General features: G+C 34.6%; 1 protein-coding gene across 11 annotated transcripts in view; it reads left to right on the top strand.

Annotated features, from left to right (window-relative positions):
* The window catches only part of Adgrl2 (adhesion G protein-coupled receptor L2), a 273166-nt gene that overhangs the window by 204731 nt on the left and 51314 nt on the right, over positions 1-17121 (top strand). For all 11 annotated transcript variants that reach the window (XM_013514481.1, XM_013514478.1, XM_013514474.1 and 8 more), the window contains one exon: positions 13886-13995. In XM_013514481.1, the coding sequence (XP_013369935.1) occupies positions 13886-13995 (110 nt within the window). The remainder of the gene's footprint in view (positions 1-13885; positions 13996-17121) is intronic.

Here is a 17121-nt window from a genome sequence, read left to right as displayed (position 1 = left end):
TTGCTGAGAGATTTTCCTGGCTTTGATTCTGGAGTTCTACTTCTCCCTGCCCACACCTGCTCTGTCATGGCTTCCCTAATAGTTGCAGAGACACTCCCAATACATTAGCCTCTTGGAGATTTCTGTCTCGTATTGTACTTCATGTGTTCCCAAAGCGAGGGGGAGAGAGAGAGAGAGAGAGAGAGAGAGAGAGAGAGAGAGAGAATTGAGCATTGATACTAAATATGAAAGCAATGCATGCCAGTGTACATTTTAGGAATCTGCCAATTACGTCAAAACCAAAAACTGTTCAAGCAAAACAAACCAAAAATTTTTGTTTAGTTCGGATCTCAAAAGGACTTTTTGCGTGTAAAAATTCATCTTGTTTCATCACTTTTTTTTTCCAGTAAAAGTGATATTCAGATCTTTGTGGTTCTATTAAGCTTTTAGCTGAATACAGAAGGAAGAAATTCTTGATTGAACCCAAAAGATTTTGCCTTGCTTCAGTGGTAGAGATTTAAAAGCGGACAGCCATTCCAATGGCATTTTGACATTAATGAGGTTGCTGAAATGGAAAGGTTTAAGGGTCAAAGAGAAGAGCAGTCACAAGAACTTCTAGTGTTTCCTTTTCTTAATAATGACATACCACATGTGCTTAAAAACTGACCATGATTCCTTACATGAAACAAAACTGTTATGTTGATATGCTACTGTAACTTCTTTGTATCTTTTTTGCAAATAAAATCAGTTCTAAAAATACTGAACTAAAATATTCCACCTTGTAGAGTTTGTTAAAACATCCTGTTTAGTTGCACTTTTTGTAATATGTGAAAAAATCTTAATTGCTTAAGAGAGTTTAATGTGCACAGTGTGACCGTGTGTCCGAAGTGTCTGTAATCTGCAGTGATAGAGCTGTTTTTCGTCATTCATTATTTAGTATACTTGCCCTAGTTAGATCCGTGGCATAAGAGTGTGCAAGCTCTCGGAGGCGCGCAGTTGTTTGCTGCTTCACAGCACACAGCCCTGTACTTCTAAGCCCGGACATGGTGTAGGGATACTTAAAGCATTTGAGTCTAACATTTATAGGTCTTGATGGTCTGAGCCTCTCAGACAAGCTGCTGATACGAAGCTAATTCAGAGTAGGAGTGTGAATGGCAGCCTGCTGCCTTTGCGTATTTTTTTTAAAACTAAAATAAATGTTCATACAAACTGTAAATCAGGAAGTTTTTAATGTGGCTTATATTATAAGGTTACAGAACCATATGTAGTCTGAAAATCACGTAATTGTTTTTCAGTCATTGACTTATCCTATCAAATGATTACTGAGTTACGCGATATGCAAGTTAAGGTGCTCAATAATATAAAGGTATTTATGAATAACCAGTAAGAATATATATTTGCAAGAGCACAAACTGGTATTTATGGAGTTAACATACGTTAGAACAGAGTATAGTGTTATATATGGGGTAGGTGTCTCAGAGATTCTTAGATAACGTCTCAAAGATATAATCAAGAAGAGGAGGAGATATGTACAAAAAGGTTATCAGAGTAAATCTCCCTTATTATACAACAAACTTCTAAAACTGGAGAAGAGAAAGTGGTGAGCAGTGGCTTGAGGTGGGAAGATGTACTTTATGTCCATGTAGCACAGAAGTCTTTTAAGGGATTCATTCAACTTCTGTCCATGTCCTTTCACATTTTATTTCTATAATGTCCATATGGAAAATTGCACTAGGCCTCAAGAGCTTTTGCGGTAATGGCTGAAGCAATAATGAGTTCATTCTTTTACAGTGGAGATCAATAAGGCACAATTTCATGTACTTTGTATCGTCTTCTCTGCATAAATATTCTTTGAAAATGGTATATTTAGGGTATTACTGTTTCCACAATTGGAGATATTTTTACACTTAGGATATAGCTGCAGATATTGTATTCTGCTTATTTTAGTAGCAGAATCGTAGGTGGATATAAAATTATATTCTCCCTACCATCTATCTATCCATCTATCTATCTATCAATCTATCCATCCAGCAATTTCTGTATGACTGAGATGCAGTGAAAGGATACTTCTCTTCATCTTTCCCTTTTTTTCCTTGAAGAGCTCTTTGGGTAATAGGCTGTAGAGTGAATGCTTATGAGTTGGTGTTCAGTTATCAACAGTGCCATCAGCAATGCCTTGTTGCTTTCTTATCAGCTACTTCCTGCTGTCAGCTTGGCACTTATTTCAATAGAAAAGGATTTGCATCAAATGTAATGCCTTATTATATACAGCTAACATGGGGCTTTTAATTGTGCAAACACATGAGGCTCCTGCAGTGGTAGTCAATTTGATAAAAGGATTAGATTATGAATATTTTGTCATGATTAAAGATTAGTTCTGATTTATCAGAAGTAAGCGGGTGAAATTTGTTGTATGTTTATCAGTCAGGTGAGACTTCATTAAATTTGAGGGAATACAAAGCACAAAGTATCCATCTCTTCATAAGTCTCTGATGAATTTGACTATTTATATGCAGATTATGGGTATTAAGGAGTGTTTTGGCCTTCTCCGTCTGCCCTACTGCTCAGACTACCCCAAGAATCTGTCTTTCCAGCTTCTGGCCTTTATTTTTCTTCTCTTGTCTTAACAACATAGATAAAGGACAGCACAGGTAAACATTTATACAGAATTTATGCAGTTTTCTTTTTAAAGGAAATGACAACTGGTATATATCATAAGACATAGTGAATTGTTTTCTCTTCAGAAAAACCTTTGAGAAAATAGACAAGAATAAGAATTTCAGTTTAGAAAGTATTGGGTGAGTACTTCTTGATGAAAAGAAAATTTAAAAGAATACTAACTTTCAGTAGGGAGGTAATACATAACGTCCTGAAACTATTCAAGGTCAGTACGTGAAACCTGATAAAATAAAGTGTCCAGCACTCTTTGGAGTGTTTGAGAAACGGCATAAAAGCAATACATGGAAAGTTTATAGTTTAATCTGAGACATAGGAAATATTTGGTGAGTTTAGTTAACAACTAAAATACAAAATACAGATGAGGTGTGACACAAAGACGAATGTGATTAACTGCTAAATTAATGCAGACTTTTACAGCTGAAGGGAAGAGAGAGCGGGGTAAAGAGAGATCACTAGGTTTGGGTGAGCGGTCAAGGAGAGCTTAACCCTGTTTGGCCAGTGTGGTTTTGCTGGCTTTCTCAGTGCCTGCCGGGAAGATGCTTTGTGTACCCGTGTGTGCCTTCCTTGAGTACGAAAGCTGTTGCTGCTCTGGGGCTGCTCAGAAGCACCTCTGGGAAATGGCAAACAGCTGGTGCTCAGGCCAGAAGCCCGGTATCTTCAAAACTGATAATTTTCCACTTCAGGGACCCAACATCCTTCCAGTGAATCTTCTTAGTAAGGAAGAAATAGTTTAAGATGTGTCCGTATTAATTTCTTTGAGTACTCAGTTTAGAGGTATTGGGCAAGTTTTGTTTGCTTACTGGTGTGCTGGCTCTTTCAGATTACATAGACACCACACTGTTCAAAATCTACATGAAAAGGTTGCCTCTGCAGTACCTCCTCTCTGCCTGTCTGTCTCTCTCTGTCTCCGTGTCTCTCCCTCTCTCCCTCTCCCCCACTTCTCCCGGTATTGAACTGTACACATGGAGTGGATGGAACAGTCCTACAGTTGTTTTCTTAGGGTGTAGTTGTGGTAATTCAGGCAGATTTTCTGGGTCTTGGCTGTTTATCTGTATTCACAAGGGATTGTAGTAGAGCAGCAATTTTGACTCTGATTTCCTGGAGAACCCTTAGGTTGTGAAATGCGTGAGGGGAAGGGATGGGAGTCTGTTAGCTGCCTCTCCACTTCCAGTGCAATGCAGTTAAGCAGGTTTTTTATTTGTTCCCTACGTAAAATTTTTTTGACAAAGAACAATTGTTGCCAGAATTTGATTCTGATGTGATGTACTGTAGTTGATTTATATATATATTTATCCTCATACTTTTTATTAGCACATACTTGCTGCTAAAATTTTTAAGTGGAGAATAGCATCCTCTATGAGAACTGAGTATCTGCATGAAAGTTCCTACTGAGTTGGGATATAACTTGACCATGAAGGTAGAATCTAAACAAGTCAATGATAAAGTGATTCTTTTTCCATTAGAAGAATGACATAAGGAGACAGAGCTTGTGGTGTTTGTAGGGTACAAAGTTAAAATTAGGTATTGGGTAGAAAAATATTTTTTTTCAAATAATTGCTTAGCACTGTGTTCTTACAACAAGTTTTGTCTTCGTTGAACCTTCGAAGAAACGTTTAGTTTGCATACTGTATTCCCTTTCCCCTGCAAATTGGCTTGATGCTCAGTTTATATTATTAAGATATTGCTTTACTCATATTCTTTCCTTCAGCACTTACACAAGATATTCTTACCCATTTTTTTCTTTATGTTTTTCTTCTTCTGCGTTTACTTACACACTATGTGAATATTTTCCTGCCAAAATGTCTGAGAGGTTGAGTGTGAAAAATAAAGTCCTTCAAAATAAAAGTAATGATAAAAAGTGTATTTAGCTGACAAAGAAATTTGAAGAAATGTAGTACTTAGAAAAGATACAGAATTCAGTTTTGGTAGTGACTACCAGTGCTGTCTCGCCTCTTGTTGAAAAAACCAAGTACTTATTGAATGTAGGGTAATTTTAATAAAAATGGGACACTTCTATTGATTAAGTACTGCGGCAGTGTTATACTTTTAAATTTTGCATAGTTGTGCGATGTTAAAAGTCGCACTGGCCGAAGTGTTATGAATTTAATTCTGTTAAATTTGATTTGTGTGTTAAGTTAGCCAACATTTGCTGCTGCCGTATAATCAGTGAAGTCTGTAAAGATGGAGATTATTTATACTGGCTATCAATGAGAATAGAAGTTTGTCTTATATTCATCATAATGTTGTCCAAATAGCATCCTACGTAATGTCTTGAGAGTCAGGAAAAAAAAATTTTTATGGCATAATTTTCCTGTCTATCAAAATCACATCCAAGCCAAGGGAGTAATCGCTAATGTGAATTTAAAATAGCAACAACAGAAATCTCGTTTCCTCTGTTTTGCCCTCTAAAACTCCTCTTGCTTGCAGGTTCTTTTGCATTATTTTAAACTCTAATCCTCTGAGCGGGTAATTAACGGACCAGAAAAGCCATTTGTGGAAAAGAAGAGCCATAAGGGTGAAAATATTTCTTCACTGAATGATCTTTAAGAAGTAAATAATTACAAACGGAAAAGATTTGGGATGACCAATCTAAATCTGAGGATAATTAGGAGGACTAGAATATGAGAATCGAAATGCCTGGCATGTGCAACAATTCTCATATCATAACAAAACTAATTAAATATTTAGAAACCACAATCCCCTCACAATTTGAAGAAAAATAACCCATGACAAAAGGGTCTGTAACTTTGCAGATAATTAGCAAGGGTTGTAAGAAGGAAAAACATCGCAGATTGGTTCCAAGGCTCGGCAAGGTCACGTCTTATTACGTTGTGTCTTTTATATAGTCTGGTAACAAGTTTCCTGCTAATTTAATATAACTAGGGCATCCCATAGCGATTTCCCATCTCCCTTGTTAAAAACACCATAGTTTCTACAAGTACAAACTGTAGTAGATTAACGTTTGCATAAATAATGGCTCTTATTGATACAAGTTGCACTATTATTTTGAATTATTAAAAGTAGAGGTCTTGAAAATTTGGACACAGAAGCAATATTTTTGCAATATTTTAAAACTGTATAGTTTCTATTCCCTCCTAAATTATCTTATTCCTTTCATTAAATAGTTAGACCTGATGACCCTGTGAATGAAAGTTAGTCTCAGTGGCATGCTTTGTAAATAAATACTTCTTATTTTGCTAATAAAAGCAAGCACATTTATGTTGAGTGTGCATTTCAGCAAACAAGAGATTTTGTACTGGATTAATAAGGCACCAAGTGAGTGGAGCCTAATTTGCATTAAACTGACCCCAAGGTCCAGTAAAAACTGCAAGGAATTTCAGAGGTTTCTAAAACACAGAAAGTTGCTTTTAGCACAGCACTTCCACTTCAGAATGCTTATTTTAATAATTAATGTGAAAAGTTTAGGTGATTTTTAGGAGTTTCCAAGATGCAAATTAACCATAAATATCAAAATATATATATTTTCTGATTATAATTCCTGGCACAATGTTTTATTCATATACAGGATGATTATGGAAAGTACTGCTTTTTATGTTACTCTTGTTTTCAACATTTAAATGAAACGAAGTAATTATTTTCTACAAATAAAAACTAGTAGATTAACTTTTTTTTATAAATAATGGCTCTTAATGGTACTAGTTGCACTATTGTTTTGAAGTACTAAAAGTAGAGGTCTTGAAACTTTGGACATGCATGAACTGATATTCAAGCATATATGCTGCAAATTCTAGTGTAGTAAAAACATCTTTTTTCCAGTAGTAATTTCAAAATACTTTAACTAACATGGTACTGAATAGTGAGAAAAGTATAGTATCCTTGTGTCCAAAGAATTAAATTCTATATGATAGTTAGAAATCTTCTACATGACACAAATTATATAAACTACAAAACTTAGTTATGTGACAAATGGTAACATTACTACAGAACACGTCTTCTTTTTGCAATATGAATTACACACCATTTACCTTTCTAATATTATGTTTACCTAGCAATTAGTTAAAATCACAAAGCATCATGAATAAATACTTAAATAAAACAGGACTTACTTTACGGAAGTATAGGTGATAAAAAAGCATTTGATTATGAAATATTTTTTAAAGAGAAAAGTTTGGCTGAATGTTTCAGTTTCGTCTCTGTGTTTGAGAGAATAATAGTAACCTTGTGTCTTGAGCATGACTTCTTTGCATTCCTTCCTGGTTGGTTTGCTTACTTTGCTTAAGCAAATCTGTTTGTGTGGATTTTACCTTTTCCTGCTTTAAGGTCATCTGCTTTGTGTATAAAAATTTTGTTCTACATTTGAAGTAAAAGAAGTTTCATAGATTCTTTGAAATTGTTAGTGTAAAAAAGAGAGGTCGGAAGTAAAAGGGTACCTTTGTCTTCCCCTTAAATAATCTATATCTTAAGTATTTGTTCTTGACTGTCATGACACAAAACTGTGTCCAGATTGATAGAATTCTCTCAGAATCAGGTACAGCTGATTGAAGCAGAATTGGATGTCTAGTGTTTATTTTCTGTTAGCCAAGTTTTATTTATGAACAGAAATAGCCAGGTTAACCATTCATCGTTTCATTCATTCAGTTTTTTTTTTTGTTTTGTTTTGTTTTCTGGTACCAGGAATCGAACTCACGACCTTGCACTTGCCAGGCAGGTACTGTGCTGCTGAGCTAAATCCCCAGCCCCCATTTCATTCATTCAGAAACACTGAATTTTTACTGCTAGCCATATATCACCTCCAACAATAATTTATAAATTACCAACTTCTCTTTTCTTCTTTTCCCCTTCACTTCGTGGCAAGGTTACTGTTTTTATTTAGCTTATATACTTGAACAATATCAAATATACTGATTGACATATGATTTATATTTGTTTAGTAATTGAGGCTCAGGAATGAATGTCATTTCTGTCATATTAATTAGACCCTTGATTCACATTAAATAATTCAAATATAGGAGTTCTATTCATTTAGAATATGTAATTCATCAGTGGATGTGGCCTGAACTTTTCCAGGATATTCCTGTGAATATTCTATTTATACTGGGTCCCTGCATTCAATGATATCCTGGTACCTTGGAAGTACTTCATCTCCAGAAGAGAGAATAGATGGGATTCAAGTCATCTTAGGAAAAATAACTTGACTTTTTATTTTAATAATTTGGAATTGAAGTTTAAAAATAACAGATGCCCGTTATAGAAGAAAGTCATTGACGTACTGTCCATTGAACACGGATATTCAATAAAGAATTGCATTAATTCGAGAGGATAATTTCAAATTTAAGCAAACCAAAATTTAGTTTTTGTCATGATATACTGAGCTTTTCTATTGAATGCCAGAATATTTATTCAAGTTGGTAGATTTTGCATTTTTAATCTTCCTTAGAACTGTGGTGAATAAGGGCCCCTGGCAGGAGATAATGAAATTTTCTTAATTTATATTTTCAAGTAGAAGCTTCAATTGAAAATGGCATCGTATGGCCTGGAGACATAGCTCTAGTGCAAGTTTCAGGGGAGCTGCAATAATAATACAGTGCCAACAGTGACGGGGAACGATGGGACAGTGAAGAAGTAATTTAAGGGAGAAAGGAAAATGCACCAAAGCTTTATTGTAGCATATCTAATGATCTGCCGAAGATTCCCAATGGTTTTTGGAGCATGACTGGAGAAACTAATGTTATCTTGCCAAAACAGAAGCCCCTGCTTAATCAGCAGAACAAGACTATTGATTAAAACACCTCTCACAATAGATTACACATGGAATCTCATCTCCGTACTTTGCACTTGGTAAAGTGTAATAATGAGCATAAGATAATCAAAAGAAGAGTAAAAGCAATTTGTTGAGCATTGTACAATTCAAGATTAGAGTTGGAATAGAAACAAATTTGCATGAAGAGTTTGGCCTGTTTTTAAAGCTGTACACAGGAAAGAACACGCACAGTACAGGGATTCCTCCTGAAGAAGAAAAGATGTTCTGCTTCTCTTGTGTTTGTGGATCTCTGTCCATTTTATATGAGGGACATTATGGGTGTTTCCCGTGGTGGTAATTTATATTTATTAAGATTTACTTTCCAGGCATTGTGCAGAGGTTCCTAGCATTATCCCTTGACCTTAACAATAAGCTTCTAAAAACGGTATTACATTTTACAGATGAGAAAGCGAAGGTTGAAAGGTTTAATACATTTCTTAATGGAGTCACAATTAAGCAAGCAGCCAAGTTGCAACTTAAACTTCCTTTTTTCTTTCCTCCTGATTTTAAACCCTGTGTTTTTAACACTCACTTTCCCAATTAGCAAATGATTTTGATTCTAGACATAGTTAAACATTGTGCTCAATTTGACAAATAGTATCTAAAGAGAAGGAGATCGAGAGGGGAAGGGAGAAGGAAAAGGGATGCAGAAGGAATTGAGGCGTGGTCTGGGCATGTATCCGCTCCCCACAAGGTGTAGGATCACTATGTAATACAAATACGTGATTAAAAAAACTGGAAAAAAGATGATGTCAAAATTTTTTAAAAAAATATTATGCTATATTATTAGTTAACAAAATTTATTCTAAGATTATAATTAACAATGTGTACATTGTGCCATTTTTCATTTATTTTAAAAAATTTAGGGAACAAGGGATATGGCTCAATAGTACAGTACCTGCCTGGCGAGTGCAATCTCCTGAGTTTGACTCCTGGTACCAGAAAAACAAAAAAACAGTATTTAGGAAAAGGTATTTGTTTGTGTAAATATTTCCTTATTAGTGTCCCCTTAATTATTTTATTCTACCTAAAGGCAGAATTTCTTTAAAGTACTGCTATTATCCTGTGTATGACATTTTCTAATTACTGTACATGAGAATATAAATTAGTGCTTTCACATATTGTGTTTTCATCAGTGACAAATATTTTCAGAACATTTAATTTTTAAAAGGTACTGTAGATCCCTTAAAAGTTAACATTAAGACCTGAAAACATCTGAAGATGAAATATATTGTTTATATTGTTTTATAACCTTATCCTGTCTCCCTTTAGGATGGTGTATAACAGAAGATAAAGTACAGTATTTTTACTTTATAATCTTTTGCATCTCTTAATTGTGATGGCATGTAGGTATATTAGATATTCCTTAAAAATAGTTTTCAAAATTTTTTCTCTTATATGTGATGCACATTCCTAGGCAGTATTATTAACTTTAAATATTTAATGTTTGGTAACCATGAAATATTTTGCTACACTGTTATCTTAAGCCTGCAGAATGAATTGCACAATTAATCTCAAAAATTATTTGGGTTTTTACCTTTTATCTTTTAGAGAGAAATGTTTGGCTTTATTTCATTTACTTTTTTCTTCCACTTAGTGTAGAAGGATTATGGGTTAGTGCCTGTAACCCCAGCATTCTGAATACCTGAAGCAGAGCATAGCAAGTTCAAGTCTAGCTTGGGTAATTTAAAGATTCAGTAAGATCCTTTTTTTTTTTTTTTTCCTTGTCTTTTTGAGACAGGGTCTCGCTATGCAGTTCAGGGTGGCCTTGAGCTCACTTTGTAGCCCAGGCTGGCCTCGAATTTGCAACAGTCCTCCTGCTTTAGCCTCCCGAGTGCTGGGATTACAGGGGTGCACCTCCACGCCTGGCTGACCCTATTTCTAAATGAAAAAAAAAAAATTTAGAAAGGCTGTGGAGGTAGCTCAGTGTGACATCCTGGTTCAATCCCCAGTACTGGGGGGAAAAAAAGTTTTAAAATAATGTCTAAAATGCAGTCGTTTGTCCCATTTTTAAATGAATTTTTCTAATTTTATTTAATTAAATTAAAAATTTTTATACCCTTTTAGACCTGTTTTGGACCACTAAGGCAGGATCTAAGATTTTGTGTTTGGATTTTATAAAAACACATGCAAGTTTTATGAATACTAATATCAGAAATAATACTGTTTTAATATTTTAACATGACAATATTACAAATTGTTTATTATCAGATTTGTTGTAGGTATATGTGGAATTCTGTCGTTGAGTGTGGTACTATATGTGTTCTTTAGAATAGTTGAGGATAAAGGAATAAATCTCTTAATATGGTAGTCAGAAGTTTGCAGACCTGAAATAATATACAGAAATCATACATAAGTGATATTTTTGATAATGTTTTTAACCTCATGATGTGAAAAAATTAGACCTTTTTTCTTTGCATACCAAATTTGAGAAGTTTTGAAAGTGTGGTTAGAATATTAAAAATGATTAAATGTATAGAATTTGAGACAGACTGCCTGAATACTTTTGTTTTTCTTTTATAGTTAGTATTAATTTGTTAGTATTAATACACCAAAAATCGTTAGATATTATTTGTAAGACATGCTTATACTCCTGAATTTTCTCTAATAAAATTATATTTATTACCTTCTTGGAATGGAGCTACTATTATTTGGATAAAACATCATAGGTTAAATATACAAAAATTACTAGTGATGACAATGATCATATTTTCCTGTTTTTGTTAATATCATCCTCTTCCTGTGGAAGAGTATATTTTATCGCTTGTCAAAAGATTTTATTTAACTTGCTGGGGATATAGCTCAGCGGCACAGTGCCTGCCTGGCAAGCACAAGGTCATGAGTTCGATACCTGGTTCCAAAAAAAAGAGAAAAACCCACAAAGATTTTATTTAATTTGGTCTTTTTGAGACAGGGTTTTGCTATGTAGTTCAGGCTAGCTGTGAACTCACATTGTAACCGAGGCTGGCCTCAAACTCACAGCAATCCTCCTGCCTCAGTTTCTTGAGTGCTGAGGTTACAGGCGAAAGATTTTATTTTGGTATTGGGAATTTCCATTAGTAAACTTGTAAAGCTAGTAAACTTTCAGGAATGATATACTTTTTCTCTTATCCGATAAAATGGATTTTTACGGATTCGTATTTGTATTTAAATATTACACATGACTATCTAGGCAGGAATTGATAATTAGATGGATTGCTCAAAATTAGAGCAACTATTATCCTTGAATTTTACAGTTAAAATTAGTAAGGAAGACATGTTACCATTGTAAACTATTACATGCTTTTTTTTGTTTGTTTTTGAGGTGGAGTCTCACTATTTAGTTTAGGCTGGCCTTGAACTTGCGTGTGTAGCCCCGGCTGGCCTCGAACTCACAGCGATCCTTTTTGCCCTAGCCTCCCAAAGGCTGGATATAGAGGCATGCACCACCGTGCCTGGCTTATTACATAATTCTTACATAAATGAAGTTCATCCCTTATTTTCTTTTTCACATGTACCTAGGTTTTGTAGAGAAAAAGCATGTTCTGCTGCACATACTCATTATTTTACTAATTTCTGACAAGCTCTCTGTTGATGCCAGCGCTGGTCTGAGACCTGCAGTTTGAAAATCACTACTCTACCTGTGCAGACACATCTTTGCAGATTTGTAAATAAAAAATAAGATCGGTTTTTTTGGAAGTTTAAGTGCTTAAAATGTCTAGTATACTTTACTTGGTGATGAGAAACGTAAGTTACTAACAGTAAATCCACATATTACTACTGATGTAGACTGATATTTTAATGAGTAACACAATGATAACTTTACTGAATAATCCTTCTGTGTGGGGGAAGAGGGAAAATGTCATGCCAGGAACTATGCTCAATATTGAGACTACAAATTCGTTTCTTTCTTGGCGGAGGTCTTTTTATTTTCATTCGAATGAAAGCTTGAACCTGAGCCCTTGGCGGGAATTTGCTTTTGTGGCTGAGGAATTGCTTTCTCTTTCTGCAGCTTTTTAAATGATAGTAATTTACAGTTTCGCAGTCTTAGCCACAGCATATTGATTAAGGAATTATCAGGTTATTTAAGTATTAACAGCTCACACTGGGGCACTTCCTTCCCCCTTGAATGGCCACATTTATTCTGTTTAAAAAGCTGAGGCTGCTTGCTGCATTCATAAAGTAATAGACGTAGTCTATGTTTACTTTCACAGTTTAGTCCCCTAAAAGTTGAGATTTGTTTTCATGAATCAAGATACTGATGTACTCAGCCCAGATTTTATTTTCTATTTTATTTTATTCATTTATTTTTAGCCCTGATTTATACTTCTTAGAATTGAGTCCTTACTACAGGCCTTTTACTGTATTAGCCCAACGGTTCGTTTTCTCAAGACTAATTTCTTGCACTTCCTGTGTATGTATGCATGTATATATTTCAGAGTATATGCATGCCAGCAATTTTCAAATGTAGAATGAACACTTTTAATATTTTGGTTCTAGATAATTTACATATATTTTCAGAAACTGTCTGCTTCCCTTCTGTTTTACTTAAGATTATATGGTATTCAAATTGTTACATAAATGTTGTTATAATCTCTTGTTCTGCTTGCTTTACCTTATTAATGTATAAACTCAAGAAAACCCCTGCAAATATTCCATTTCATTGGGTTGTAATCGTATTATAAAGGAAATGGTTCCTGCCTGTACCAAGATTATATAAAGAACATCTGGACTAACTTATACAACTTAAATAACTTGCCTAGAATTCTTAGACTTTTGATAATTTAATGAAACTACAATACCCCTTGACAATCCTGTCATAGAATTATGTATAGGACTTTTTTTTATATTATGTTAGTAGTATTTTTTAATGTTAAATGTCGGGGAATACTGACATAGAGGAACAGAGGTGCACAGAACAATAATGCTTAGGTATGTAGTGTGTTCTAGGGATTGTGCTCAGTGTTTTAAGTGCATCTTGTCTGGCAGGCTCTTACACTGGGGTGAGATCTACTAGTTTGGTATCTGGTACTGTGGAGTATAGACAGGGCCTGTAATAGAAAATTTAACACAAAACAGGATTTAGAGTATACAATTAAAAATCTGCCTTCTGTTTGTTTTACTACTTTGTCAAAACTTCTTGCTTCCCTATTCAGTTTATGATTCTGTTTCTGCTCATTCTGTTTCCAAGTAGTTCTTTTTCACATTTTTAAATTTTAATTTATAAGCCTGTCATCAAGTAGCCTGGTGCACCATAATTGAAAACTATACACTATTTTTTTTATCTCTAATGACTATTTAGTAAGGCCCATTATACAAAGATTACAATACAAAGGGCATACAACTTTTATAACTATCCAGTAATGTAGAACAACCTAATATCGGTTGAAATTTTTTGTTTTATGCGTGCAATTACTTAAGCATTGGTTTTGTTTCTGAAGTAATAATAAATTATGTTACACAACTCTAGTTCATTCTGTTTTGCAGGTGCAACAACCGAACACAGTGTATAGTAGTTACTGGGTCAGATGTATTTCCTGATCCGTGTCCTGGAACGTACAAATACCTTGAAGTCCAATATGAATGTGTCCCTTACAGTAAGTATGAAGTTTACATCTTTTCATTTTCTCCAGCATTCCTCATTGATGCTGAAAGACTACACATGTGAAAGAAGCATATGTTTATGGCCTACAAAACCATTCTGCATGCAGAGCACTAACAGACTCGGGACTCCAATTAGCTTCATGAAGTGTGGAAGGAAGCCATAGTGTGATGCTGGCCAAGTGTCTGTCTGTGTTCTCAAGTGTTTGGCTTTTAAGGCTAGTGTTTTTCCAGAAAACAAACTTGAATTAGCTATTCAATAGGACAGATAGAAATCTGTACTTTTGCCCAATACCAGTTGCTGACAAATTGGTTTGGCTCACAGTTTTCTAAAGAAAGAATTGACTTCAGTTTTAATCCTGAGCTACTTGAATGGCTACCTGCTGTCCTGGGAACTTTAGTGCCTGGTAAAAGCTACTGTTGCAGAAACTGAGGCAAGTGTTGCTGTTTTTGTTCCATATCTTTGAAGGGAACATTTCCTTACCAGGTTCACTGATGAAATCTTGATGCTTTTAAAAAAAAAAAAGAAGAAGCTGAACAAAATCTCTTGTACATGCTTCTATTTTTCATTTTGTAATATAATTTTTAAGATCTTCTAGAGGAATATTTAGGGTCCACGTAATACTCTAATGGTGTATAGTTTTCTTTCCAAAACGCAGCATGCATACCTCTCCGTTATATTCTATACTTTTGTTTTTAAAAAGGTTTAACATTTTGAACAACTTCCAAGTTTGAATTTATTTTCTAAGTTTCACAAGCTAGTTTGGGGGTATTGTTTTGTTTACTTTCTAAATTGGAAAACATATAGTCATGTCACATTAATCCATAGCCATTTTAATTAATTATTCTAGCGGCACATCTCCCGGTTGGTGATACTTTCTGTACACTTTCTCCTTAAAAATCAATTGCAGTAGAGTGCCATAGTGCACCACACTGAGACAGACATTTCACTTGAGCCTAGGGGTTCAGGCCACCCTGGGCTGCATAGCAAGATCCTGTCTCCAGGAAATGAACAAACAAATAAACAAAAACAACATCCATGGGCCAAATTTTGACAGATACACTATGTCCAATATGATAACAACACATTACATCTCACGCGACTATAAAGACGTCCTCTGTCCCACAATTTTGATAAATGGGCTTTTTGCGGTATCAGTTAAAGGCCAAACACAGGTTATCTTTTCTTTTTATCCCTGCTCTGTGTTCTGTTCCTGTGTTACTGTGCAATGGATGCTTTTTATGTTTTCAGTATTTTCTATACCATTGTAGGATTGGAAGGCTACTGAGTGCACCGATCTTTATGCCATTTTTCCTGTGTGCAGGGTCGGTGGCTTACATAATCATTTTCCTGTGCCACTAAGGAACAGTGTGTTCATTGGAGCTAACCAAAATTTTGTTCCATAAAGTCCCTTTCACTTGAATTCAGCACGGTTTCTGTCCTCAAGTTAGACAAGGAATACAGCATCCATTCCCAAACAGTGGAGTCAGTCAGAGCTGTCAAGAATTGTGTCTTTCTGCAGCCAGTTCCTGTCACCTAGTCTATAGACCAAGAACAGTGTTAAGCACATATTATTTTCAGACTCTTAAGTAATTTGCGGTTATGAAAGGAAAAAGTGGATATCTTCTGGAACATCTAACTTTCAAAATTTTACTTTTTCAGTTCTCCAGAAGTATTGTACATTGTGCACTACACTTGCCAATAGCTATACTCAGAGAAGTATTTGTTCTTTTTAGTGTGTGTCCTTTAGAACAAAAAGTAAACCCAGTAATTAATTTGCTGTTACCTTTCTAGATGTTTGTACGAGGCAGAAATAAGTCTGTGGCTTTGTTTTTAAGCCACTCTTTGCTAAAAAAACAGAAGTGGTTATCATTCCTATGTACTGTACAGTAGTGACACACTATGAAATTACATGATTTCAAATAATATTAAAATTTAATGCAAAGGGTCTCTTAGATTATTCTGATCTTATGTAGGATGGTATATCTCCTCACCTCCTATTTTCCTTTCCTTTTTATTTTCTTATGCACCTGTCCATTTGTATCCATTACTTACAATTGCTTTTTTCTTTTAAGCCTCTAGTTTTCACTTTGCCATTGTTTTGATAATGTGCTTGTGCGTCGTAGCATTTCCATACCCCTTGAGGCTTCACTTAGTTAATAAAAATTGTCACCGTCAGATAACAGTATCTATTTTGTGCCACTTGGCTTTATGTCAGTTTCTATCCACAGCAAATCCTCCAGTGTCTTGTGGCTTACATATCTTAAATTGTTTTATCCTATTATAAAAACAGTTTCAGAAATTTTCCATGACTTCCAAAAATTTTATAATAAATTTCCTCAACAGAGTATGTTAGAAAGTGTTGTTTGTTGTGAGCACACATGCATTACATGTGACTCACATAGCCCAGATAATGTCTGTGTCAAAAATGCATATCTATTGGGCTTTCTTTAATGTTGAGAATTGCATGTTATATGTGCTTAGAAGTCATAGAGTTATGGAGGGTCAAGGAGCATAATCCATTTGGAATTTTACATCCTACAGACAGATTTGGTTTTTATTTTGTAACCTCGTACTTCAAATTACCATTTTATAGGTAAGAAGTAGTACACTAATATTAGCTACAAGTTTTATTTGATGAGAAGCCTTTACTGATTGATGAAATCATTATCAATGAATAAACATGAGAGATTTTAAAAAATGAAATAGTGTGTCACTTCAGATACAGAGTATGTAGGCCACAGTTAGACTGATCAGTTTCATGTCTTGCATATCTATGTAGTCTTCCACTGATGTCGGTGGGTCCTGTATATATTTGTGTGGTTTACAGAAAAGTAAATGTATCATTATGAATTAATTCATACAGTCTCTTCAGATAAGTTACAGTATCTATTTGGCATGTGATAAGAATGCTCATTTCCTTAATTTTCTGCAGTTTTAAAATATTTTTCTGGTTGCTAAATTTTTCCTGATTCAATAGTTTTCTATCTTTTCAGTTTTCTTAAATTTCATTCTGTAGGGATTTCCTTTTGTTTTTGAAGCTCCATATTTTAACGTCATCAATCATCAAAAGCTGTTTGTTTTTTTTTTTTTTTGCATTTGGGTGCAATTTCTAAATTTT

Source organism: Chinchilla lanigera, unplaced genomic scaffold, assembly GCF_000276665.1.
Source record: "Chinchilla lanigera isolate Chin_1 unplaced genomic scaffold, ChiLan1.0 scaffold00022, whole genome shotgun sequence".
Lineage (NCBI taxonomy): Eukaryota > Metazoa > Chordata > Mammalia > Rodentia > Chinchillidae > Chinchilla > Chinchilla lanigera.
Note: the sequence above shows the minus strand (reverse complement) of the source record. Positions and strands in the feature narration are given on the sequence as shown.